General features: G+C 37.2%; 1 protein-coding gene and 1 long non-coding RNA gene across 4 annotated transcripts in view; one reads left to right on the top strand and one right to left on the bottom strand.

Annotated features, from left to right (window-relative positions):
- The window catches only part of LOC139985984 (uncharacterized), a 38,049-nt gene that overhangs the window by 5,462 nt on the left and 12,918 nt on the right, over positions 1 to 19,669 (top strand). The gene's annotated exons all lie outside the window — the stretch shown is intronic.
- Positions 11 to 16,522, bottom strand: Sur (Sulfonylurea receptor). Of its 3 annotated transcripts, none has more exons than XM_072000858.1 (31): positions 16,309 to 16,522; positions 12,344 to 12,644; positions 9,603 to 9,863; positions 9,370 to 9,472; positions 8,067 to 8,294; positions 7,642 to 7,824; positions 7,385 to 7,531; positions 7,119 to 7,319; positions 6,900 to 7,037; positions 6,657 to 6,819; positions 6,397 to 6,506; positions 6,198 to 6,329; positions 5,577 to 5,814; positions 5,378 to 5,483; positions 5,044 to 5,305; positions 4,806 to 4,943; positions 4,420 to 4,662; positions 4,068 to 4,309; positions 3,921 to 3,986; positions 3,737 to 3,844; positions 3,566 to 3,660; positions 3,222 to 3,448; positions 2,901 to 3,122; positions 2,628 to 2,809; positions 2,096 to 2,267; positions 1,775 to 2,012; positions 1,531 to 1,658; positions 1,289 to 1,476; positions 1,099 to 1,202; positions 628 to 824; positions 11 to 527 (listed from the first exon to the last, which is right to left on the bottom strand). In XM_072000858.1, exons 2-31 carry the CDS (start codon positions 12,577 to 12,579, stop codon positions 369 to 371), a joined length of 5,217 nt encoding a protein of 1,738 aa, XP_071856959.1. In that variant the 5' UTR covers positions 12,580 to 12,644; positions 16,309 to 16,522; the 3' UTR covers positions 11 to 368. The 3 variants fall into 3 exon arrangements, with proteins under 3 accessions (XP_071856959.1, XP_071856958.1, XP_071856960.1); XM_072000857.1 differs by having other exon boundaries at positions 6,397 to 6,575; positions 16,309 to 16,521; XM_072000859.1 differs by lacking the exon at positions 3,737 to 3,844 and having other exon boundaries at positions 6,397 to 6,575.

The raw sequence follows: 19,669 nt of genomic DNA, 5'->3' as shown, positions 1-19,669 counted from the left end.
TACACAATCGTATGGTAAAATTATTTTTTCATTTCCTTTGTTAATAATATATAGATTTAAAGAAAAGGTTTTAAAAATATATTATTATATATTTTATCTGTGAGTGATTTTTATATGCAACGCAGCTTCGTTATCTATGCAATGCGAATAACAGTGAAATGTATTTCAGATCGATCAACGATCATTCGAATGCATCTTCGTATTTACAAAAATATTTCAGAAATTCCTATATCACTACGATACTCTACATTTATCATTCGTATCAAAAATAAATACTTTGTGACGAAACATGGTTAGATACGTTCCTCCGTCCCAGTCTTTCAATAGTATCGACCTTTATCATCGTTTTTTTATGCACGTGTGCTTTTTCAACGATTAGTCGTTTCATTCTCTTCATTGGACTTCAACATATTCGCGAAGAATCCACCATGCCGTTGCATTAGGTCTGCTGGTAGTCCATCTTCGACGATTTTACCATCGTGGAACACGATTACTCGATCGCAATCCAATAACGCTGACACACGATGCTGAAAAGTAAAGTATCAAAGATAATTAACAGGGAACGAAGTTGTTACGGTTGTTTTCCTTCGTGGATATAAAGGACGTTGAGAGTTAAAGCGAAGTTACCGCGATAGCAATCACTGTTCTGTTCCTGAAAGTAGTTGAAACTGCTTTCAAAAGATTCTTTTCAGTGACGGCGTCGAGAGCGCTGGTTGCTTCGTCGAGGACGACGATCGAAGACTTCCGGAGGATTGCCCGTGCCATACAGAGCAGCTGCAGCTGGCCGGAAGAAAAGTTTTCACCTCCTTCTTTCACTTCGAAATCTGTTCCGGGAAATTGTATTCTTATTTATTTCCTAAAGAATCGTATTGTTAAAAATATTTAGTGAAAAATTTGACCACTGACTAGAACATTAACGTAAATAACGATTTATTAACAGAAGTTTTCATTTTCTCCTTTTATCTTGAAGTCCGTTCGATTCGAAGACTTATATTGTTACGAATTTTCTGATCATCAGGTACGAGAAAAAGAAATTTATCAGCAAATATTTTTAAATATAAAATTGAACTTTGTGTTTGGAATTAGAAATCCACTTACTAAGACCTTCAGGATGAGAGGCAACGACATCCTTAATTTGTGCTACTTCCAAAGCATTCCATAGTTCTCGATCTTCGTGTTCCGATAGGGGATCCAAATTTTCTCTGAAGGAAATAATATTCGTATTTTATCGTCGCTTTCAAAAGACGTTCTCTATTATAAAAAAAAAAAAAAAAAGTGTATAAAATACCTAATTGTACCACTGAACATGATCACATCCTGAGGAATCGCTGAGAGTCTCGAACGAAGAATTTCCAGAGGAACTTGACGAACGTCTGTCCCATCGATCGATATACGTCCCTGAGTAATCTCCAATAGTCGAAACAGAGCCATCACTGTGGACGATTTACCACTTCCGGTTCTTCCGCAAATTCCAATCTACGAGAAATATCTATGAAAACCTAGAATTTTGTAATTCTTTGTAATTTTTACCTTTTGGCCTGGCGTAATCTTCAAGAATAGATTCGAGATCACTGGTTCTCTTTGTGAAACGTATCTCAGAGAAACATTTTCAAAAATAATCTCACCTTTACCTGGCCAACTATCAGGTACGTGGAAGTCTAGAAAATATCGTACAAAATATTCCAGAAAACGTAGAAAATATTGAAAATATATTAATAATTCATTTGATTCTTATAACGAAACAACAATAGGAGATTAAAAAGCACTAAAGTACCATTTTGTTGGTAGTTTTCAATAGGAGCGTATCTATAAGTAGAGATACGTGCGACGCTACCAAAATACATTTCGGTCTCCGCTGTGAACTTCACTACCCAATTTAAGTAAATTGGCACTAAAAGGGTGTAATTAATCGCCAGACCAACTAGAGCAGGCGTAACGCGATCTGGATACAGTTCTGCGGAAATTAGGACGGCGAGTGTCGCAGAACCTACTATAACAGCACCCAGATAATCCTAAAATGTGTTTATGATGAAGATACGATAGCCGAACTGGCAAGCTGTAAAAATAATTTTAGAAGCTTCGCAAGTTTTCTCACTAGAGCAATGCCGAGCCATCGGCTACTGGAATTCAGCAGGAGAAACGCGTTCGTGTTAACGTCTAGGCACTTCATAGCCTGTTCCATGAAACGATTCTCTTGTTTGGAAGCACGCAATGTTGCTAGTCCGCGAAGTGTCTCAGAAAAATGCGTTGTGATTGGCCACCGGGTACTAGAAACGAATAATTGAGATTTTTAGATGATTTAGAAAGAGAAAAGTTTTTTTTTTAATTCGTTAAGAAACACTTGACCCTGGACAAGTATATTTTTGCAAATTGGGTCGTGTACGTTTATGTTCACAAATAAATTTTTACTGTTCTTGGGACACTCATCGAACTCTCTATCACATTACACAATCAGTATTGAAATCAAACGTTTTAAAAGATTTTTCAAGCAAGAATAACGATTCGTCTGGAACAAATTTGCGGACAGTTTCCTATGTTAACCAATGGAGGTTTAAAAAAGCTAAGAAAAAGTTTGTAGAAAATATTCGCAGAAAACAAAGCACGACTTACAAAAATATGTAACGTACCTGCCATCTAATCGTTGCAAATGTTTCGCACTGCATCTATAAAACTTTTGAACGATATAATAAGCTGCACACGTGGGTATAGCAGCAATGAAGAACCACGGTGATACGATGACGTTTACTAGTATCGCTGAACCACACAGCAAGACGAAGAATGTCAGTCTTTGGATCGACATAGATATTTTCTTCAAAAAAAAAAAAAAAAAAAACAAAAGATAAATAACTGTGCATTTCTTTAATAACCACGAATCGATTGATTTTTTATCGTCTATTCACCTTATCGATGACGCCTGTATCGGCGCTGAATCTGTTCAAAATTTTTCCCACAGGATTACAATCGAAGAACGACATCGGTACTCTAAGAAGTCTGGACACGGCTTCCTCGTGCAATTTTCTTCTCGCTCTGGCTCCTGTCCACTGACCAGTTGCATTGCATACGAAAGACAAGAGTATAAAGACGAGGGAAAGAACGATGTAAACTTTAAAATAGAACACCGTCTGAAATAAAATACAGCACAGTCTGAACGAATTTCTTATCCATTGTAATGTTCAATAGCCGAATCGTAAATCACGAACAAAATTATTCTACGCAATTACATTTCGATTTTCTTGATCGAAGTTTATATTGTCTTCGTCTGTCCACTGACTCAGCCAGAGATCGATATAAACTCGCAGAACCTGGCAGAAAATTGCTACTACTATGTAAATTAGGCCTGGTATCCAGCCTCCAGCTTTTGTGTAATCGCAAAGGATCATCCTTGTGACTATTCCGCTTCTATCTTCATATTGAAATTCTTCTTCTTGTTCATCTGTATCACAGTCGTCTAGAGAGAGAGAGAGAGAGAGAGAGAGAGAGAGAGAGAGAGAGAAAAGAATTGACTTTTTTGTACTCTTTTTCGATATTACTTATCAGTAGTAGCTTCTTTATAAAGTGTACTAACTTCCTTCAACTTCATCGGGCTCGTTAGTTCCTGTGGACTCTATCGATAGCAATCGTTTAACGGGAAAATGATCATTCTCCTGTTCTTGATTAATTCTAAATGGATAAAAACTATTCATAAAAAGAGATATTGCTGTATATGAGAAGTAGTATAAATTCATTCCTTTCGTACTTTTTAACAGTGTATTGTATTTGTCTGTTAGAGTTAGAAGGTACTAATTTTCGTAGCACGCCTTTGTCTCTATTTAATATCAATTCATCGGGACGTGGACTGATAATTCTACAGAAGATTTCAAAAATAAGATTCATTCATTTCAAATCATTGTAAGAATTTAAAAAATAGCTATTCGACTCACGCGCCAGAAAATATTTGCCTGAAAACGCCGTTTCGTTGTCCGTTGTCAAAAGTGTTATTCCTTTTTCTAAAATAAACTGATTTTGATATTTATGCAAGGAAAAAAGAAGAAAAAAAAAGACGGTTTATCAAAATTTCACTAGCGTACCTAGGAACAGCGTATCGACTTTCGAGAATGGTTGGAGTGCTGCTTTGTCGTAGAACAGGGGGTGGCTGTCTTTGAGGTTGAAGACTGCTCGATCTGACAGCGTTTCGATGGAATTTAAATCTTTTTTTCCCGATGTTCCATTCTTCAGAGGGCACTGGAAGATCTGTCAGATCGTGGGCTAAGTATCTCGATCCGCCAAGGGTGGTTCTTCTCATTCTTAACGGGACAAAAGCTGGAGGATTCTGGTGAAACCAAATTTTTAACTTCATCGCTTAAAATAAAAAATAGAAGAGAAAAGAGAAGAGAAAACGAGCAACACGAGGATAATATAATTATTAATTGCAAAGTCTACCACATGGGCATCTTGATCAGTGGTCCAGGATCCATCGTCAAGTCGTTTGTTTGTCGCACTCACACCGATTCTGGATACTAATTTCATCAAGGCCCACTTGTCTTTCGCAGTTCTATCAGCACGATATCCTTCGTCTTTATTCGTTGCTGTTTTCCTCCACTCGATCGCTAATTCTGGATCAGCGTCTTCGATCGCTGATTTCGTGCCCACTACTCGAATACGACATCCGTCCATCACGACAACCTTAACCACACGATCATTTACCTATCGCGCCTTTTCTTGAAGAATTTCAGTTTATCATACACTGCTCATAACTTAGTGTAGCATTACCTACATTAATTATTGTTTTGAACAGTGTAAGAGTACATTGCCTGACTGAGACATACTTGATGAGCAGTTGATAACAATTCTAGTCGGTGAGTAACCATAATCACCGTGCGTCCGCTCCTCAGCAGCAGCTTCCGGATTCCTTGATCGAAGATCTGCTGCGCAACTTGATGATCCAGCGCGGACAACGGGTCATCCTGAAAATATTAGTATTTGAATCTTTTATTTAAATCCAATCATTTCAATGTACTGTTTTTTATTTAAGAAATACAATTTTTAATTTAGAAACTAGCTAACCATTATTATAACGTCCGCATCGTTGTACAGCGCTCTGGCTATAGTTATTCTCTGTTTTTGGCCTCCGCTCAAATTGATCCCTTTCTCACCTATCCGCGTGAAATCACGACCCGGAAGTATATCGATGTCCGGTTGCAGAGCGCAAGCCTTCAATACATTCCTGTACCTTCTCAATTTGTACGGTGATCCAAAAAGAACATTGTCCCTCAAACTGGCATTCTGGAGCCAGGGTTTCTGAGCCACATATGCAACCTTCACCCCTCTATTTTACAATAGCTCGTTTACAATTATAGTATAGAAAAATTCTAAATAATAAGGAGATTCTTTAACTTACTTAGCCCACTGAATCGATCCTGTTGTCCTCTGGATCTCTCCCAACATTCCTAATAGTAAAGAAGTCTTTCCACTTCCTGTCTTTCCAACAATTATGGTCAGCTGGCCTAAAAGTGACAATAGTACGTGGTTTTTTAGATTTTGCGTAGCTACAAGCGATTGATAATTGCTACAATGGATCTGCATCTAATTAACCTTACCACGTGGAAAACTAAGATCAGATACGGATAACAGACTCTCATCGGTGCCCCAAGAAAATCCGCAGCGTTTCATCGTAAGCACCGGAATCTCCGGATCCTTCTCAAACACGGTGTCCACCGATGAATTTATGTCCATCGTGTAATCCGCAAAGTTAGAAGATTGTCCATCTTCTTCGTCTTCTTTGATATTATCCAACGATCCAAAATTGGGAGTGTTGTGCGTTTTCATTGTTTCTATCTGAAGAAATATTTAATTGACAGGAATAGAGATTCATATTTTGCAATATTTCGTAGTATCTAGTTCCTAATATTTTATAATATTAAAGATACAAAGATATTTTGCAATTGGGAGGTTTTCCGGGAACCACGGGACAAAATGACACTGTTGGAGATCTTAGTTCTAGCAGTTTAATATCAACTACTTTTGAATTAATAACTATAATTTTTCTCAAGGAGTTTTGTTCTTTTTATATTTAGAAAAAAAAGAAATAAAAATGTCGTATCAACTTAATTACTCGAATAAAAAGTACACTCAGAGCGTCCATATATCTTTCACGGCTTCTCGGTTAATATATTTCAAGCATATTTCAAGTATTATGGGTGTATTTCAAAGATACTTACAGTGCTCTCTTCGATAGAATTGACCAGCGATGATATATTTTCGGCTACTTCTGGTTTTGCATCGTTAAGATTAGGTAAGACATCGTCGATCTCCGGAAGTTGGAGAAACTCCTCTATTCTGTTTGTTGAAATCTATAGAAATCTTGAATTAAAGTATTTATCAGGAAGAATAAAATAACAGTTGAAAGAATTTGCTTACCATAGCGTTAATAATGATAGGTATCATCACAGGAAAAATGAGAAGGGGCACTGTGAGCTGTGAGAATAGAGCTAAGCTTGCAAAAACATTTCCAGCCTCGAGACTTTTCTCTTCCAGCCAGAAATAAGCGGCAAAAGTGAAAAGTGTCGTCAGTACCGACGAAGCATGCGTGAGAAAATCTAATTATCAAGAATCCACGTTTCAATTAACAACGTTATTTCGAAATAAATTGTTTTCTTTGATCGAGAAGCCGAACTTACTTATAAGGGTCCAATAGAAAGAATCCTTGTCCAGCATTTTTAGCTCATCGTTTCTCGTTTTTCTTATTTTCTCCTCGAAAATATTTTCCCAGGCTCTAAGCTTCACTAATCTCATTCCTTGGAAGATTTCGTTAACCAGACGTAATCTAGCGTCGCTGCTTTTCTAAAGATAAAAGTATTGTCAGTTTTAAAACTATCTTTTCATTATTAGATATTTAAGAGAAATTACAAGTATCGACTTACGGCGACCAATTTAGAATTTTCCGACATTTTCTTGCCAAGCACCAATTGCAGTGGCGTTACTATCAATATGCAACAGAATGCACCGATAATTGCACTGACTCCCAATTTTGTGTAAAGAAGAAAAACTATAGCGCTGATCTAAAATCGATATTTAAAATTTCAAATCGTTATTAGCTAAGATATAAATATCTAATTATCGTTAATTATTTATTCTTTCACTTTTAATGGAATTGCCCAGGTATAATGTCCAATCCAGAAAAAGCTCATCACATTGTAAGCATCCTCAGATATTAAGTTAGTTAAGGTTCCAATATCAGCGGATTGCTGACATTTATACTGTTCTTTCTCCTTGTCTGTCGGATTATCCTCTTCGTCGATACTCCAGGAGCATAAACGCAAGGCTTTATCGTATAGCAGCGCCTGTAATTTTAATTCAATTCTCTTGATGGTTTTCGATGGTTGCTATTTTCGAGTTTCAAGTGTACCTGAAGTGCGTTCTTCAGGCGAATCCCTTCGACGCAAAGGATATGAGTGGAGGCCTGGCTTAGAGTGCTTTGTAATAAAGAAAAGAAAAACACCAACAGGCATAAAAAATAGCCATTTTGCAAGATTTCAGGAAATGTCATGGCACCCTGAAATATTCCACAGTGTTTTTAATTAATTCTCTGTTTAATCTTTTCGATTGTTGTATTTTCTATTTTTAATTCTTTTAGGTGAAATGCTATCGAATAATGTTACATACCATAGAACTTCGATTTATTGTCCCATTTTGGGAAGCAGAGACGTAGTCCAGAATTTTAGAGATAGACATAGGTCCAACAAGACTTGTAGCGTCTCCCAGTAATTTAAACAATCCTCCAATGGCAAACGGCCACCATATTCTTTTCCAGTAACATCGCCAAAGATGTAGTTTCTCGTTTCTCTCCTACGGAAACAACCAAATACTCCGAGTGATCTCGATTTTTATGATTAAATATAAATATGATATAAATTAAAATGCGTAGCTCATACTCTGTAGTTAAAATACAAATTTTGTCACTCGTGTCATTTATCCATGAAATTCTTCCAACTATTATTATAATATTTAATTAAAATTTGGTATCTTGTATCGTTCTTTTTCTACGGTCCTACCGATTAGAAAATATTTTTCTTATATTCAAAGATTACCCTATGTTTCTCGTAAACTTCACGAAACTTGTCAAACTGTCTCCTAGTAGTCTCCTCCTCGGGAAGTTCTCCAAGGTCGTGGTTGTCCAACGGCGTACTGTATCCCTTGCACAGCAGGTCGATCACCCAATGGAAGGTGATTCTATTGAGAAAAGGCACGTCCGCGTGTTTGTACGCTGTTCTTCGTCGTTCTCCTCGCTCAATCAAATACCTTTTCTTCCTTCTTGTCTAGACGGAACGAATATCGTAAGTTGACTTATTCGCGGCGGCGCTTTAAGATACCGGGCTATTTGCATGCTCCAACCCGCTTGTTTTTACTGGGTCAAGGAGTCTGCGTGCACACGCGAAATATATTTGGAGCAAACGCAGAGTACCGCCTCACCTGTTATCGGAAGACCACTTACGGCTCAAACGGAACCATTCTTAACGCGACTATAGTTAGACGTGAAATATGTTTTCAATTCTACCGAACGAAGCTTGAGGAAGAGGTTGATGTATAGTGGCATTAGTGGAAATTCAATGATGGATAGTTGCATTACAGCGAATGGAAGTGATTGTATTCTTACAGAATAGAATGATTCTTCAATTTTCTTTCAATTTTCTTGCCTTTTCCTGGATTTATGTTACTTTTTATTTATTTTGTTCTGTTGTACGAAGCTAGCGGAGCATCAGCGATGGATGGTTATATTATAAGGAAGAGACCAGAGGCGACTAGGATGATTTTATTTTACTACAAGCGTTATCCATCTATCGTATTATTTCTTTATTTATGTTATTTTATTATTCTTTATTTCTGAGATTTGGCTAAGAACTTGTTTGTTGAACAATTAGTTTAGATACAGTTTAACTATTTCTGTACGTTGCAACGTGTCGAAATATTCGCGAACTTTTCCGCGAAGCGACATTTTATTTAATTTCCTGGAAATTGAATATCGAATAGACGGGACGGTTCTATTTTTGCGATCTAGTTCGCAGCGTCGAGGAAGAAAAGTTCGCGTTACCACTCGATAAGCTCTGCCTCTTCAGGCTGCGATAATAAACATTATTATTCAAACAAGCTGAGTAAATGTAAAACAAATGTTTGCACTTGGTGCCGGGAGTAGCTGGCTCTCTTCGATAAGGTTGTAACGCTGTGTCGCTAATTCGCGATGCTTGTAGTAAGAACTAGCAGGCTTATAAACTACGTATCTAATAGCCAAAGTAGATATATAGTGGTTAAAATAAATCCTCGCTTGATCGCGCAAGAAATCTTGAAACGATAACAATCTAGAATTAACAATAATTGAATCACTAAGCAACTTACCATAAGATAGAACGTGTAAGAGTCCAAAACGGCCAAGAGCCCACAGGTAATGGCGGTGAACGCTGTGGTTGTGAGTCGAACGTGTATCATGGACAGACCATATCTGTATATATTCGGCAATTATTTCCAAACATGGCAAATTTATTAAAAATAATAAAGAGGGATATTTCTTAATTTCAAAATTCTTATTAAATAATAATTTTTCTAATAAATGAATAACGAGTGTAACTGACCTAGAGAGACACATAAATTTCCATGCTCGGGATAAGGTAATCGCGACGAAGATTCCAGCGGAGAGGGCAGTACCACAAGCATCTCTAATCTCGGTTCTTCGATGAATGATCCAACAGTAGAGGATGGCTACGATCATGAGAATCAACGAGAAAGAAATCGACGTGAGCAACGACTCGCATAGTTCGACAAAAAGCACCGCCAACACCGTCATACACAACAGTGTTCTAGTTGTATGAAATGGTAGGAGTCCTCTGCAATCTCTAAATAAAAAGAATATTAAAAAAGCATACATCCTTTACCAGGCATCGGATGGAATTTAAATTTCATTATTTCTTGCTTGATAATGACACGGAGAAATTGTAATATTTTCAGGGAAACTCGTGATTCATAGTTATTATCCTACGTTAAAGTACTTAAATATAACTTGCAATTTATCTACGAGTTTTGAATACATTTATATCAGATCAATCGATCTCCGACAAACCTTCAATTACAAGAAAATGATTCTTCCTTGCAACAAATAAAGCAGGAAGCACAACCATCCTGTATTGGTCCAATTTCCGTACGAAATCAATCTAAGTCAACTGGAACGCGAAGAAAATCAAGCATGCGACTAATTACCACGTAATTGCCACCTTCGTTAAACGGATATCGTAATTTTTCTCGCATCAGAGCTTCTAGAAGTTTATCGACTTTGCTCCTGGGCCAATAAATTTACTCGTCTCTCTGTTTCCAGCTTTTCGATCCAACCACCGGTGACTTTTTTTAGAATTTCAGATAATTCCTGCATTAAACGTTATTTCGTTTTTCTATAGTACGATTTTTATTTAAATATACGACTGTTCCAAAATTCTACGCCGAGAAATGTTTTCACAATGTTACACAAATATTATGCGTCTTTCCCTGACTTTATCACGGAATGATAACGCTAAAACAAGATTCACACAGGGTGAAATTCGAAGCACGATAGTCCGTAAGGGTTAAGAAGGCAACGAGGAATTGCTATTGATTTTCCAGCGAGTCAACAAGGATAAAAGCCATCTCATTCAACTGCATTAAGATTCCTGGAACGGGCAACGTGACGCAAACCAGGAAAGAGTGTACACGTAGGTATTCGAAAACCCTGCAAGAGCACGTGTTATGAATTATTCTGGTAATTAATCTGGGTCTTCTGCTGATCCATTTAATCCGCGCTTCTCGCTATTCTACGCGGTTAACGACAACTTTGATGTTTTCATTTGGGATTATGACTTGTGTTTTTCGTACGTTCTCTGTTTCTTCTTTGGGCTTTATGCTTCTCGTGAATTTGGTGACCTTTTGAAACTTATTAATTAATTAAACGAAAGATGTATTTGTATTTGGTAAAACTGATCACAAGTTTTATTACAAAATAATCCGAAAAAATGTTCTATTGTTAAAATGTTCTTTGTTCTATTGCCAAGCTTAATCTCAATTCTAAAAAGAAAGTATATACTTTTGGTATCTTGTACCAGAGACATGAGAAATCTTCAGGACGAAGAAATAATTATCTTCCAAATTATTTGATGCTCTTCCTCGTTTTATCACGCTGTTAACATGGTTTAGGCAAGTCAGTTGACATATAAGACATTAAAAGAGATTACTGGATAAGTGGTAGCGAGAAATTCCGAAATCTTGTCACATTTTTGATTTATAGAACGAGGAACGGTGGAAGTGACGAGTGTGGCATGGAAAACAGATGAAAGTTTGTGGATGTAAGCTCGTTCCAGGAACGTGGCGGAGTGTTACAGATGTTTGGCATGGACAAATATCCGGCAATATTCTTCAGAAGAGAACCAATTACACAGTAAACCATTCTAATCTTTAAATTTCACCAGTTGTGTTTTTCCAAAGAAGAATTTTTTTAATTACAGCGAATGATCAACCATCGCTGAAAAAGCAATAAATAAAGCAACGAATAATTCCACGTAAAAAGGGTCAAGCAGAGGCGGAGAAATTAACAGGCTCGATAAAATTTCACCGCATTAATTGAAGCAAATTATTCGAATGGGAACATGGTCCCATATGAATCATGGGACATCCCAAACGTGAAACATTTCGTTTAATTGAATGTTGCTTCAATTGGTGTGAGCTAAGCTGCAGCTTCTAACCTCGCCTTTTAAAATTAAACATTCGATACGCGTTTTCCTGAACTAACTAAAGATATGCCGTTTCAACCGAAGCAAATACCATTCCTCCTATGAATAGCCAAATCTTATCGCTCGAGAAATATCTTTCGATCGTTATTATCAAGCGTTGTATCAGTGACTGTGAAATAATGTACAAATAAACCTTGCTTTCTGTTATCAGACTTCTGTTAAACGATGCAAAGTTACTTTCGAAGCAAGCAAGCAAGCAAGCTTTGAAATGAAAATTTCGACAAACATCACATTCGATCGCCATTGTCCAGCGCTGTACCAGAGACTGTGAAATAATGTACAAATAAACCGTGCCTTCTGTTATCGGACATCCGTTAAACGATGTAAAATTACTTTCTGAAGTAAGTGAATTCTGAAACGAACATTTCGAAGCAGGTAGCTTTGGAAGAGAAAATTTCGAAACGAGTGGAAGAAACAATTTCGAAGGAAGCCTCTTCTTGCTCCCAGTTGCTCTCGTTAAATCGAGATAAATCTCAATGATCGAAACGAATGGATCGTAGTTCGTCTCTCTATCGTGAAAATGAAATTTCGGTTGAGTCTTGTCTTTCCTTTCGTCAACTTACTTTGGCTGTTTCCTGCATTTACATCTGAGAAAAGTGATCAGCGCAAGGATGACCGCGATGGCTGGAACGCAGATATTGACGAGTTCCACGAGGCAATTCTCGATGCAATTATCCTCGATGGAATCATCCTCGATGAACCGGACGCGAGTGCCATTTTCCGTTCGCCAGGACCATTCGACGCGTCTCACGGGTTTTGGTAGGATTTGTAGAAATTTGTAGCTCTTGCAAAAGTCCATTTTAATAGTGTTTTAAGAAACGGTATTTGCGTGTGATACCTGGACACATCGTTCTTGATATTTGCCTAAAAATATTATCTTTCTATATTCTTTGACAACACAAAGGAGAATATTTGTTCTTTCTCTACCGTTTCTTTTTCTTCAATTTACAATTCTACACGCCGCAGCATTCACGCGTAGTATTATCTGCTATCTGCTTAAAAACATTGTCGTTATATAGCTCTTTAATTATTTATATCTTTTGATACGCAAACAACGAGTATCTGCTTTCTTTCTACCGTTTTATTTTTTTTTAATTTCGAACGATTTGCATGTACAAAAATATACGTATACGTAAAATATATGAATCTCTCTTTTTCCGATAAAAGAATATCTTTCACTGTGATAAAAACACTTGAAGCCTTTGTCACGAGATCTTTAATCGTTTAAGAAAAAGTATAAAACAGTTGTTACTATTTTGTATTAATTTTTATCGTAAAAATATTCTAAGTCTTTCACGCTTCGATATTCTTTTCCTGTCGTTACATTTTTCTACGTTGGTATTCTTCCTACGTGGTTTACTTAATTCACTTTCATATAATCCGTCTATTTCGCCTTCGGCTACACGTTTTATAGTCAAAAACGGTTTGCGTAACTTCGATCGAATGCATTTTGCAATCACTAAGAATAACATGTTTTCATTATTTCTACTGTGACGCAACGATAAATGGGTTTGCTGGAAACTGTTCTAGCTTCCGGTCCACAGGCTTTCAAACGCGCTTTGTTTTTCGACAGACCTTTATGCTCACCGAAAATATCTTACGCTCGGATAACTCTCGATGCGTCCGATAAAAATGCGTTCGAGTCGAGTGCTTTCTCGCGTGAACTCCAGTTAAACTTGTATTTTGAGCCGCTGTGTCTTTTATGAAAATAAAAAGTTGATAAAGCTACCGGAATCTAAAGGAGAATCTAAAAATAATTCTTGATAATTTTCTAATGCTTTGACAAAAGATACACAGTAATTTTATTGCTGTTTTGTAAAATAGATTCCTTACAATATCCCAAACAGTTAGTAAGCCAATCCCTTTTTCGCTGAAAGTCGAAAGACTTCCCTACATCTGATAATATTTGAATCATATTACGTTATAAATCTTCGTACCACTCGAATTTTCTCAAATTTACATATAGCAAAGTATAAAATTGACTAAATTTTACTTTTTAGGGTATACGACAAATATATCGATAAAATGTATATTTCACCAATTGTGTCTCGATATTTATATCATTTTCCAAGCTCTGATCAGTATGCATCTGTAGCTAAATGATCAGGAGCCATTAAGGGTTAATAAAATTTGGTTGCACTGCAGGAAGATAGCAGAACAAATTCTTTTATTATACTCGTGCCAGAGGATTCTCTAAATTGAATTGCGTTTAACAGTGACCTCACGAAAAGACTTGCCCCTTAATGGTTTAAATTAGTACTTGAAACTTCCGTGGCGTGTTTCGTATTAACGAGAAGCCCATGCAAAGAGACCATTAGTCTCAAGGCGACGCGTCGACGACCAAAAATTTCAACATCCATTCATGCCACGAGGCAAGAAAAGAAGAAAAAAAAAAAAAAAAAAAAGAAACGTCGATCGTTCGTTACTAATTCGACGACCGTGAAACGTACAGTTTGCGAGGATTTGTTTCGCCGTGTCTTATCCTTACGAGAGAAATGCAAAAGAGACGCGAAGTGGATTCGCGCTTACAAGTAAAACGTTCTTATCGGCGCGTTCATTAAATAAGCGATTAATTGAAATTCACGGATGTCGGTCGGCGATATGCTAAGTTCCAAAGTAAAGTAACAACACTTACGTGTCTCGCAACTGGAATTTTTCGACGCGACTCGTTACCATAATTTATACGGTGACTCCACTATCACGCGTTTTCTGTTATGTTACCGATGATTTACGTTCTGTTACTACGATCGCTCCCGAAACCGAGCCTTCGCTTTAGCCTTCGTTCGTTTGTAGAACGACGACTGTGAATCGCTGTATCGATGATGATGTATCTTCGCTGAAGATTTGAAAGCTTCGCTTTTCGGATTCACTTTTCCCAGGTGGAATTCTTAGACGATCGGATTTTTGTACCGTCGCGATCGACGTATGAAATGCATCGTCTATAAACATCGAGACACCTGCTCGTTACGTTCGTTGGAAAACTCTAGTGGATTTTATTTCGTTTAATATTTTATATTACGCGAAACATATAAATCGAATATCGGTAACATCGGCTTCGGTAATAAGGCAATTAGAAATTAGAAACGGTGAAAAACATTCAATTTGTTTGAAATATCAGCAGGTAGGCTGATAGCTGCGGTTACGATTGGCAGTGTATGTGCAAATGATTAGTATTCTATCGGATGAATACGTACGTCATCTGGAGAATCATTCTTGTTATTTCTGTGCGAGAATTACGTGTTCTTAATATTTGTTCCTCCGCTAGATACGATATTTTTATTTCTCATTTTTTATCCAGAGTTATGTATTCGATAGTTTGGGAGCTACGCGCTCGTAATATTCGACCACTCGTTTATTTTCGTTAGGAGCGAGATTTTTATTATTCAATTTCTCGTACTAGGCTTTGGTTTAACTTTTCCGCGGCAAATTTGCATTCCGTGGTTATATTTTTATATAGTCCGATTTATTATGCATAATATCAGACGTTAAAAGTATCGAATGTTGTTCGTGTTACGTAAAACGTTGGTAAAAGTGTTGTTAGCTTTTTTTTTCGCGATTAATGAATTCTGTGAATTAAAGAGAGACGCGGTCGTTATATCTTTTATTATGATTTTCACGCAATGGTGAAAGAATTGCTATTAATAGAGGAAAATGTTGAGTAGCGAGTGAAATCGAATAACGCGTATGTTGTAAGTTTAGCGTACGCTAGAGAAAAAAATTTCTTCGATATAACTTCCTTATGCACGAACGTAACGATTGGTATTTGAATTATTTTATATTTTCTAAAGCTAAAACGATGTTGCATTAAAGCAACGTGTATAACGTTGGTCATTAAGATATATCCGTTACGAAACCTCTGTCAATAAATTTCAATAATCACCTCTCAGTTCCGAAGAACTATTCAAACATTGCAAATATTATGATTGAAAACCGTTTTCATGTTGTTTGATCTGTGTCACTTTTTTTTAGCAATTCCTATCTATAGCTAACATCTAAGAATAACAATTGGAAGTCAAGTCCAAGAATCTTAATTATATTTATATACGAGTAGCGCTATAGCGCGTCTTCTATTTCGACACATCTTCGAACAATATTAATAATCGATTTACAAGTTTTCAATTGGCAATGAGAACAACAAGAAGACAAATCTAAAAATTCCAGATTTAAGGAGCACACTTTCGCCCTCGATACGAATATTCTGTCGAACAGTGGTTTTACAAAATTCTAATATTATTATCTTCTCGTCTAATGTTTAAGAAAGCTTTCAAACGCGCGATCCTACAATAATTTCACAAGAATATCGAAAAGAAAATAAGTGCGAGAATTCCAAGCTTGTGTAAAACTCGATCTTCGATGCGAATAGCGTTAACAAATTACGATATCAATAATCCTTGAACTAATTTACAAAGATCTTCCAATTATTCAATTTTTCGTCTCACGATCGAGAATGACATAATAAAAAATAGAAGAAAAGAACGAAATTAAAAAATTAAAAAATCCGTAGCGTGTACAGAGCTTAAGGGTGCACCTTCGCTCTCAGCACGAGTATTCATCGAATGCTCGAATTCTAAAGGGCCAGGAACCACTTGTCGGCTTCGAATCGGTATCCCTGGTCACGCACGTGCGCGTTGATCGTTTCTGCAGAGAAGCACGCGTGCTTTCTGGTTGACTGTCCGCGGCTTACTGACAGATCAGAGAGGCGAACGCTGAACACACAGAGCGAATGGTAATTCCATGTGCGCGATGAGTCACTGACGAAAAAAAGATCTCGGCCCTGCTAGCGAACTCGTCTTTCACCGGAAACGTAAGCGCGTCCTAGAAAAGCGGACTCTTTCGGACTTGCCTTCTTCGCCCTCTAACTTTGTTTTCATATCGAGACACGTCGCAATGTCAGAACCGTGAGAATTTAACTACAACGAGATACCAACGAAGAAAAGATTCTAAGAGCTTTTTGGAAACGGTAACTCGTTATTTTTCGTGTTTCCGTTCGCTTAATCGAAGACAAATTCTTACGGAAAATTCTGTTTTTTTTTTCTTGTTTTGAGTAAGATAGAACGTTTACACTGTAGTTTACAGGTATCGAATTTTTTCTCGTGTCTCTTTTGCTCTATAAATAGCTAGGGTGTAAAGAGTTAACCCTGGCGTGTTCCTGCAATTTTTATAGCTTGATCTCGATACTTCGTTTGTACAAGTAAAAAAAGACGAGTTCTGTGCATAAAATTGTGGAACGTGAGATGAAACATGCCAATGACGATTTTATCTTTCATCTTATCTTCATAGTTGAGAAATTTTTTAACGATAGAAAGATAAGATCGGTGCAAAGAACGTAACAGGGTTAATGTCAAGGGTGGATGTAACAGAATGGAAGACGGTGTGAGTTTTATTTGAAAAATATTTAATAATAAACATTGACAATATACAGAGAAAATACGCCATAAGAAGTCGCTATGGGAGTAATAAGAACCTAACAACTGGTCCAGACTTACAAAATATCATCAAATCAGACAATGATAAAGGTGTTCCGTAAGACACCCCGTGTACTCCTATCAGTATTTTGCAACTAAAGTTTTCGAGTTGACCATATTCTTGTTCTCTCGACGTGTTTTTTTTTTTTGTATATATTTTTTTTTGTTACTTCATGTACCTGACGTTTCGTTATAATTAATTCTTATTTATTTAATTAATTTATTTTTTTTTTTTGCTTTTTTGCTTTCTTTTCCTGCAGATTCATAGATTACTTCCTCGTCGTCGAATTTCCATCGCGTGTAAATGTGTGTTCCGCGGATGCGTGAATATGCTAACGCTCAACTCTTCTGCATTTTTCTTGGCGCAAAAAGTCGTTTACGCTCGCTTTAGCGTTATTCTTTTTATTTCCTCCGGAGTTGGATTCGCAGCCGGAAACCAAATGACGATTCGCACGCGTCTCCCGTTGCGAATCCGTTTACACTGCGAGAAAAGCGAAAAAACAGGTGGCATTTAGCTCTTTTTACGATGTTCTCTAGTTTGTATTAAATTTCATTCTTTCTTTTCTCCTTCTTTTTTTTTTTTTTATCCACGTTTTCTGTTTTTAACTGGTATCCTCGTTTGTCGAAACGTTATCTCTATCGTCCCTCCATTTTGTATATCATCGAATCGCGCATCGAATTTCCATCCACGTTCTATCCTCAAATTAACTTAATCGCTCCAGTTATTCTCATTTTGTCTCTAGAAACAAATACGTCCGAGAGTTCTCTATCGTCTGTCTTCGTCGCGGCGATTCGACGAGGTCCGAAAGCATCATCACGCTCATTCAGCACACGATACACGGACACATATCGTCTCTTCATAATATCATTCACTCATTCACGACTCTAAGAAGTTAGACTTATTACCGTAATAACGCCCTAATGTCATGGAACATCCCTTACTTGTTAATTTTCTTGTTATCTTCTTTTTCTCACTTGTCATTCATTTTCTGTCTTTGCCTCGCGATAATTCGAAAAAAGAAGATGGCCATGGGTCGTGCTCGAAATCCTCGAAGGTGCTGGCCTCGAAGGTGTATTCGGCACCACGCGTTTTTCATGTGTCCCCGGCATATTGCGGTAGGACGACACCAGAGAGTTTCCGGAATAAGAGAGCGGAAATGTGCGTTGTCGCGTAGACGAATCGCAAATATCTCGCCAGCGAAGGATCTACGAGGATTTCGAGCTGAACTTGGCCACGACGCCGCCTAGTACGCTAGGATATGTTGCTCGTAAAGATGTGTCGTTTACGTAAGTCATGTAGTCATCTAGATTCACTTTAAAAATCCCGTTTACGGTACTGCCTTTAATAATAATTAGAGTAGAATCATATATTTATATATGTATAACGTTACGGTGCGTATCGATCGTATTGGATTATTTTACAATGCGATTTACCCGCTAGCACTCGAGAACGTACGCGGATCAACGTAAAAGGAGAACGTAAAAATGACACGTGGGCACAAATGGGACGAATTAGTCGACTGTGCTTTTTCCAATTTGAAATTTTGACGTTCTACCTCGCATATTTGGCTTGTCTTCCTCTCTCTCTCTCTCTCTCTCTCTCTCTCTCTCTCTCTCACGCTCTCTCTCTCTCTCTTTCTCTCTCTCACTCACTTATAATATTTTTTAATTTGAATTTCATAGATTCGTCCAAAGCGTTCGACGATCGAATCGTGCGTGTTAAAATTACAGTTATTAGCAGATCCTTTTTTATTTTGTACAATTCACGAAGAGAGGATTCTACGCCGAAGCACGATTTTTTTTTTTTGTTTTTGTTTGGCGAATATTATAAGTTAGTTTCTAGAAGTATGAAGAAGACTAGTATCTGTGGTTCTATCGTCGAGACAAATGCCCGATTCTTCTAAGAGACTCAGAAACAGATACTATTCTAATCTATTCGTGTTTCTGGCTACCTCTAATTTCATTAAATTCCCCTTTGTACAACGATTGATTCATTATTCTGTATATAGATAAATTTTCCTATAGATAAATATTGAAGGTGTTCCGCAAAATGTGGCGAATATACGAAGATCGAGTTCAGTACATAGAATCGATAGAACTAGGTTTTTGTCGGTGCTCACGTGATTATTTACAGTCAACCTTTCCTTAAAGAAAGTCGTGTTCGAATCTAAAATAGTCATCTCGAGTATCTCTCACTAAAACGTATTATCGATCGCGGATCTTCCTATCGTTTCTATGCACTGAACTCGTTCCAATGATTAGTTTCACGAAACACCCGAAGGGATGCCGGAGTCGAAGAAACAAACTACTACAACTAAATCGAATCTAAATTAATCGGCTTTACAATTGAATTATATTTATAGAGCACGATCCGTCGATCGCCTGGACGCATTGTTAATTTCGCGAGATGCCCAGGAATATTTG

Source organism: Bombus fervidus, chromosome 3 (genome assembly GCF_041682495.2).
Source record: "Bombus fervidus isolate BK054 chromosome 3, iyBomFerv1, whole genome shotgun sequence".
NCBI lineage: Eukaryota > Metazoa > Arthropoda > Insecta > Hymenoptera > Apidae > Bombus > Bombus fervidus.
This window is presented reverse-complemented; position numbering and strand designations above follow the sequence as displayed.

Excerpts from the sequence above, each read along its gene's own strand:
- Sur (XM_072000857.1), bottom strand. The coding sequence starts at position 12,579 with ATGGACTTTTGCAAGAGCTACAAATTTCTACAAATCCTACCAAAACCC. Across the intron at positions 7,038-7,118 it reads CCTGGGCAATTCCATTAAAA|ATCAGCGCTATAGTTTTTCT; the intron begins GTGAAAGAATAA and ends TATCGATTTTAG. Across the intron at positions 6,576-6,656 it reads TTTCTATTGGACCCTTATAA|ATTTTCTCACGCATGCTTCG; the intron begins GTAAGTTCGGCT and ends CTTGATAATTAG.